The sequence below is a fragment of the Fulmarus glacialis genome, unplaced genomic scaffold (assembly GCF_000690835.1).
Source record: "Fulmarus glacialis isolate BGI_N327 unplaced genomic scaffold, ASM69083v1 scaffold35417, whole genome shotgun sequence".
Lineage (NCBI taxonomy): Eukaryota > Metazoa > Chordata > Aves > Procellariiformes > Procellariidae > Fulmarus > Fulmarus glacialis.
In genome coordinates, this window is record NW_009224421.1 from 1 (window position 1) to 6,914 (window position 6,914).

At 41.7% G+C, this 6,914-nt stretch overlaps 1 protein-coding gene across 1 annotated transcript; it reads left to right on the forward strand.

Annotated features, from left to right (window-relative positions):
- Window positions 1–183: 183 nt before the first annotated feature.
- HUS1 (HUS1 checkpoint homolog (S. pombe)) lies at window positions 184–6,655 on the forward strand (the record flags this gene model as incomplete). Its single annotated transcript, XM_009582144.1, has 7 exons — window positions 184–311; window positions 855–1,031; window positions 1,714–1,821; window positions 2,784–2,858; window positions 4,873–4,972; window positions 5,327–5,458; window positions 6,332–6,655. Coding segments are annotated over 7 exons (803 nt in total), but the record flags the coding sequence as incomplete, so codon positions are not given.
- Between the last annotated feature and the right edge of the window lie 259 nt (window positions 6,656–6,914).

The window sequence follows — 6,914 nt, forward strand, 5'->3', positions numbered from 1 at the left end:
GCCGTAAGGCCCAGACCGCGGGCCCAGAGGCCTTTCCCAGGGGGGAGGCAGCGTGAGGCGCTTTCTTTCGCCCAGAGGTGTTTGGGAGTTTCTGCAGCAGCGTGAGCTGCGTTTTTGGAGGCTGTCCCCCTGGGACGAGGTGTGTGAAGTGGTTGCCGCTGTAACGTCCCTTTCCCTCCCCAGGTGTAATTAACACAATCGCCAAGTTAGCCAAGACTTGCACCCTGCGCCTTACTGTCAGCAAGCTGTATTTCATCCTCTCCGATAAAGTAGCAAATGGAGGTGTCAGTATGTGGTGTGAGCTGTGCCAGGTAAGCCCGCGGAAGTTTGGTAACCGTGTTGTCGTTGAAAACCAGAGCATGCAGTTGGGTCTAGTGTATGCAGTGGGTTTCTTGTGCACGTAGTCCTCACCTGAGATGTGCCAGGTCTCTCAAGGCCTGTCTAGTCACTGAAGGCACTCTGTCTTGCAGGATGGCCTTTTAGTTGCACAAGCCTGGTGTTTCTGGCTAGACATCCCCTTTACCTTGGTTGTCACTTCAGTGTAAAGCTTCAGTGTGTGCTGGGCCACAAGGGCCTGCCCAAAACTAGAAACAGGAAAGCGTAACTTGCCCGTCATACCCCTTGTTTTGAGGACTGATAGGTGCTAGGGGCGGATCTGAAATTACTAGGTTTAGCCTGAAGCAATGGGCCTTCTTGCTTATGCAGCCTGTCTTGCAGGTGATGCCAGGCAGAGGAAAGCTTCCTGTTGTACACATGCAGTTCTGAGCTTAAGGTCTGATAGGTAAAACTTGTCCCTCTGTCTTTTATCTTTTTTCATTTGCTTTATTTTATTTCCCAACTTCCAAAAATTGTAGGGGAATTTCTTTGATGAATTTCAGATGGAAGGAGTAGCTGCAGAGCACAATGAAATCTATTTAGAGTTGGTGCCTGAGAACCTGTCGCGAGCATTAAAAACTGCCCAGAGTGCTAAGGCAGTGAAGATCAAGTTGACTAATAAACACTGTCCCTGTCTCAGAGTTGCTGTGGAGCTAGTAAGTGCAACTATGCTTTTATCTTCATTATTAAGAAAAAGCTTTTAAAAATTAAGTGCTTTTCCTAAGATCAAATAGAAGCTTTGGTAGTCGTTGGTGTAATTCTAGAAAACTAAATAAAGAAAAATCATGCCATATTCCATTTCACTAGCCTTTCCTGCCATCATGGTTGGTAGCACACAGAACCAGCTTTGTATTTTCCAAAAGGCAAGGAAGAGGTGGAAGAAGAATGAAAGCTATGTGATTGAAACACCTTTTTCTAATGTCTCCATTCCTTCATTCTCTAAATATTCTGTGGATTATTGTCTTCTCATTGAAACCATTAGGTGAAGTACGTTTCAGTGTAGTGTTCGGCTCTTTGTTTTGCTTTTAATTGTTCTGCCATTCCATTTCAAACTGCTGTCTTCTGATTTTTTTTTTTTTTTGTTGTTAACACCTCTTCACTGATTCACCTCTTCGGCTCTGAGTATAGCTTATAGGTACTAGTGACTGATACCTCACAACCTCTTCCTTATTCAAAAGGGAAGTCCACTTTCTAGCAGACTGATAGGAACCTATGGAAAACTGGAACTGGATGTCTGGGGCACTCAGTTGTAGTATTTCCCAGAGTGGGTCTGAAAAATTTGAATTCAGAATTCAAGCCCTGTTTTTAACTGCAAGAGCATCCTCTCTCTCCCTCAAGCCATCCTTATCAAGCAGCAGTAGGATTGTGACACATGACATTCCTGTGGGGGTTATTCCCAGAAGATTATGGAATGACTTCAGAGAGCCCAGTGTGCCAGACTTTGATGTAAGCCTCTGTTTTTATATTCCCTACGGAAAGGGGAGGTTGCAAGTGGAATGCTGTTGCTGCGGAGTATACTACCGGTGGGTTTTGGAGAGGAGGTGAAAGGAAAGAGGGAAGGCTGGAGGCTAGAGGTTTGGAGAGGGATGGGACATGGCTTCCATCTTGACAAGAGAGTCCAGAGCCTGTAAAAACAGGGCGGGTGGTTACCAGTTGTTGCTGTGATATTCAGGGTGGAAGAAGGGTAGGAGCAAAAGACTTGCATGGCTTTAAGCAGGAGCGCCTCCAAACCACACAGGTTTATACTGTTTCAGCTGTTTAGGTACCAAGTGGCCCAAATAATCTGTTCTTTCTGAAATTCATGGCCTAACTGGCAGAGTTAGATATATGTGTTTCATCCTGATTTTTATATATCCTCTCTATATCCTTTTTGACTTTTAGCAGGATTGCAAGGAAAGGTCTGTGTGCAAATGCGCTCATATTTGAGGTTATGGATGTCTGTTACCTCCATAGCTAAGCGTATTTAATTCTGAAGACATATAACTCAGGAGAAACTTGATGTAGTTTGTTCTGTTGTTTCAGATTTACACTGATGCAATTCCAGAAATGATTACAGTACCATGGGAATCATGTTCTTTCCTTTTTGGCTATAGTAACTATTATCTGCTCAGTAACACAGATGTGGTTCATGTGAGAATCTGGTCTGCAAAAACCTGTCACTGCTTTATTTTGAACACAGACTTGGGATAGTATGTCTGAAGCAATTGCTAGAACGATGGCCTGTGGGTATTATGGGAGAGAGTTCCTCTGTTCCTGAGTCATTTGCTGATTTCAGTTAAATACTGTACTCCCTGCACTCAATAGGTAACTGAGTCCAAAATAAGGTAGAATTGAAGGGAGAAATAAATCCATCACATCCCAGTCACGCATGAAATATTTGTGCGAATGCAGTTCTTATGTCTTTCTAGGTCAGTATTTACCTACCAGTGCTGAAAACAATGAAGTGTGTTGTGGAGAGAATGAAGAATCTCAGCAATTCCATTGTAAGTTAAGGCACTTCAGGTGTGTGTCCTACAGACCTTATTTTATCTTGGACGTGTTTCCCTGTTGCCCAAACTGGTGCCCCCATGTTATATCTTATTTTGGGATGGGTCAGACATTGAACTAAAGGCACCTGAAGACTGTGTAAGGGCTGAAGAGGGTGATGGGATTTATTTTAGGATTTACACTGAAGAGCTTGTCCTGAGCTTCCCAGGAATTGGTGCTCTTTGTATTGAATCCTTGAAAGAACATGGCATTGTGTTGCTACAAGCCGCTTTTTATAGCTGATAAGATATTGCGGTCCTTCAGGAAGCTAGTTGGAGACTTTCCAGGTGACTTCGTTAAAGAAATGCCTATTAAGTGAGTTTTGTGTTAGGTGTCTGTGTGAATGAACTTTAGGTAAACTTGAGGTAGGATTTAAAGGAAATCCTACTAGCAGCCTATGCTTTAGACTCTGATATGGTGTGTTTCCAGTCCACCCTGGCTTTCTGGAGTGCTGGTGGGCCTTCCATTGAAAGAAGCCCTCTGCAGCTGGCCTGAAAAGGGGTTTGGTCTTTTTTTGTTGTTGTTGCTCACAGTCACCAGAATTGACTGACATGAAAGTTAGTAAGTAAGCATAGAGCTTTGGAACAGTTTGGTTTTGGGGCTGTTCATACCAATTTTGATAAATGGAAAATTTTCTGTAAACTGAGAATCCTGAAACTGGGACAGCCTCAGTCTTCCAAGGCTTGGAAGAGTTGAGAGATTACCATGGGTTTCTGGCAATTTTGCAAATGGCAGTCATCCTGCAAATACAAGAGTAAGCACTTCAAACTCTTCTCCTTTGACAGTCTTTTGGGGTTTCTATTTTTTCTCTTTCCTTCCTTCCTTCCCCCATGTCCTCAGTGGAAGTGCTTACACACAACTACGCACAGTGTGTAACTGCTTTGTTCCCACAGTTGAGGATCTCTTCTCGCACAGGATAGCTGTATGATGGGATTGAACTTTGGTGTTCAGCAACACTCAGAAGAGGTAGCATATCAACACTGGGCATACCTACCTTCCTAAGTTCCTTACCTCCTGCTCCAAAGCAGGAAAATAAATAAATCTCTGTGCAATAGCTTTGATAGCTCTAAGGGGGGAGGCAGACTATAGGCATCCTCTATATGCTTTCCTGTTATTAAAGAATAAAACCATCAAGTGCCACAATTAAATATTTGTGCTTGATGCATCCTGGTAGTAAAACTGGTCAAGATCAGTGCTGCAAAAAGGGCTTATAAACTCTTTCAAATAGTACTTGGCCATTGCTTGGGAGCATTCATCTGTGAGCATCTCCCATTCTGTAGGAGATTCTGGTCATGATATGAGCCTCTTTTAAAATTATTGAGAATTCTTCTAATCACAGAAATGATTAGATGTGCTTTAGGAATCTTCTGATCTGATTGGGATTTGTGTAAGATCATATATAGTCTCCTTCTGGTTGGACACTGTCAGGATGGAATTTGAAAGCTTTCAGCACTTTTCCAGGATTTCTAGCAGTTCAAAGTCCTGCTCTGGTGCAGCTGTTGTCTGTTTTTAAGACTTGGAAAGCAACACTGCAACTGCAGGTCAGCTTTTGGTGCATCCCATTTTCTGTGTGTGTCATGTGGACTGTGTAGGTGCCTTTCTGTTTGTTGAAAAGCTGGATGGAAATGCAGGAAACCTTGCATTTCTCCAGCTTCTGTCTCTTATTTCTAAAGCTGTTTCCTCAGCACATGAACTTCCCAAAACCAGTGCTTGTTCTAAAAGTACTGGAGAGCAATTGAATTTCTTTATTTTCGTAATTCCAGGGAGGTTGGTCTAGGATAATTCACACAGGAATGATGAAAATGTAGCTGAACATTCAAATGTTCAAACCACATTCAAAAAGTACAGTTGAGCTGTGAAGGCAGTGAAGTGCTTCTGGAAGCTTGTGTTTGAACAAAGCTGCACTTTATTCTTTTGTAATTCTGCAGTGCAAAAGTGGCTTGCCTAAAATTGAGATTGATTGTATTGCAGATGATTGAAGCAAACTTGAGTGGAGAAATGAACTTGAAAATAGAAACTGACTTAGTATCTGTAACAACACATTTTAAAGACTTGGGAAATCCTCCCTGGGGTAAGTTTCCCTGTTTGTTGCCTTTTCTGTCTGTCTGATCTCATTACTTAAGCGTGATGCTGATAACAGTACTTGCCTTCTGTTAGTCCTTACAAAATAGCATAAAGTACTTTGAAGTCTTCAAATGGAACCTTAAAAAGAAAAGCGGACAATGGCTGTTTCATGTTTGTGGGGGGAATCTCTTCCAGTATCCTTGACAACTTTGTAGGAAAGCTGGGCTTCCTCTTCCGTGTGCTGCTGTTTCTGAAAAACAACCCATTTGAGTACCAGCTGTTCAGTGGTTTTCAGGTGTGTCCTTATAGGTGTTGAAACTCCTTCTGATTTTGACTAAGTGTTGTGTTCTTATGCTTTTAGCATCAGAGGATGGATGTCAAAGTTCTGCTCAAGACAGAGATCTGGAAAGCATGGCTGAGGCACGCATAGACATCAAGAAGCTGCAGCAGCTGCTTGCTGGACAGCAGGTCAATCCCACAAAAGCATTGTGCAGTAAGTTCAACAGCTCTGCTTGCAAACTCCAGTTAAGGAGGGATGTTTGCCATACTTGTAGTCTCAGCAGAACAGCATATCTGTTTTGTCTGTTTGAAACTTGACTATTTTTATTGTACCTGAGGACTTTTAATATTTCTATTTTAGGCAGTAAGCTTCAGGCCTTAGGCATTTAATGTAAAAAACGTTAAAAAAAAAAATTAAGCCAGGGCCTTTTGTAAGTATCAAGTTGAATACTCAGACTGACTAAACATGGGTTTCTACTTGTTGTCTTTGTTTTGAAGTTACTATTTTTTATTATTATTTTGAGCTATTATTTGTTTTGAAAGTCTTAAAACAAAGCCCCTAGTTTCTAGCAGATGAACTGGGATTTACTGACATGTTTGGTTTTTGTTTTTTTTTTTTCCTCAGATGCTTTCTTAGTTCAGCACCAAATTGATTCTAATACCAAAATGCTTTTTATAGAGCTAGCATTTCTAACCATAGAAACGATACGTTCTTTCTAGCAGAAGCCTGTGCAGGGTTTTATGTCCTATTTTGGTAACTCTCTATGCTTTTCCTGAGAACATCTGTGTGTTATGGTTTAGTGCAGATGCTAAGAATTTCCCAAGGAAGATTTAAACCACGGGTATAGCATTATAGGCCTATACATTATATGTTTCTTTTTTGGTATCAGCTTTCATAGAAAGTCTTTCTTTAGTAATGCTTCGTAGACCCTCAAGGACTTAAATATTACAGGATGATATGTCTAGTCATCCTTCTGTCAGAATTGGTAGAAGCACTGTATTCTTATGGTGGCGTTCTATAGAAGATGTAATTTTAAAGTATTTTTCCAGCTTTAAACTGGATTTGTGGGTTTTTTTCTCTTTACAGATATTGTAAGTAAAAGAATTGTCCACTTTATCTTGCTCCATGAGGATGTTTCGCTTCAGTATTTTATTCCGGCACTTGCCTGAACGTTTTGGGATCTTGGTCATTTTCCAACCTGAAGCCTTTTCCATGAAGTCTGAAAACTTTCATGAGTGCTGGAGTACTCTCATGTGATACGCTGTTAGATGCAGCCATCGGATGGACGTTATTTCCATATTTATGAAATTATTCAAAATATGTCCTCATCCAGAAGGCCATTTTTGTGAACAGTTACATGCTATGAAAGACACAACACTGGGGAGCTGGCATATCTGAGCGTTACGGGGAGCAAAACTGAAATTTGTATGAGCTTTTGGGATGCTTTGGGCTGTGGGGAAGGCAACGTAATTTTTTTTTTTTTTCTTGTCAACATAGAGGTAGAATTGACCTCTGGAGCTGCTGCTGGGTGTATTCAGTATTAGACAATGCAGCTCCAGGTTAAGGGATCTCCGAGCAAGCTGTCTACCTCCATGAAGCAGGAGAGCCCTCTGGAGGGTTGACAGATTGGTATTTGCCTGGGCAGGTAAGCACAGCCCTCCTGAAGTGG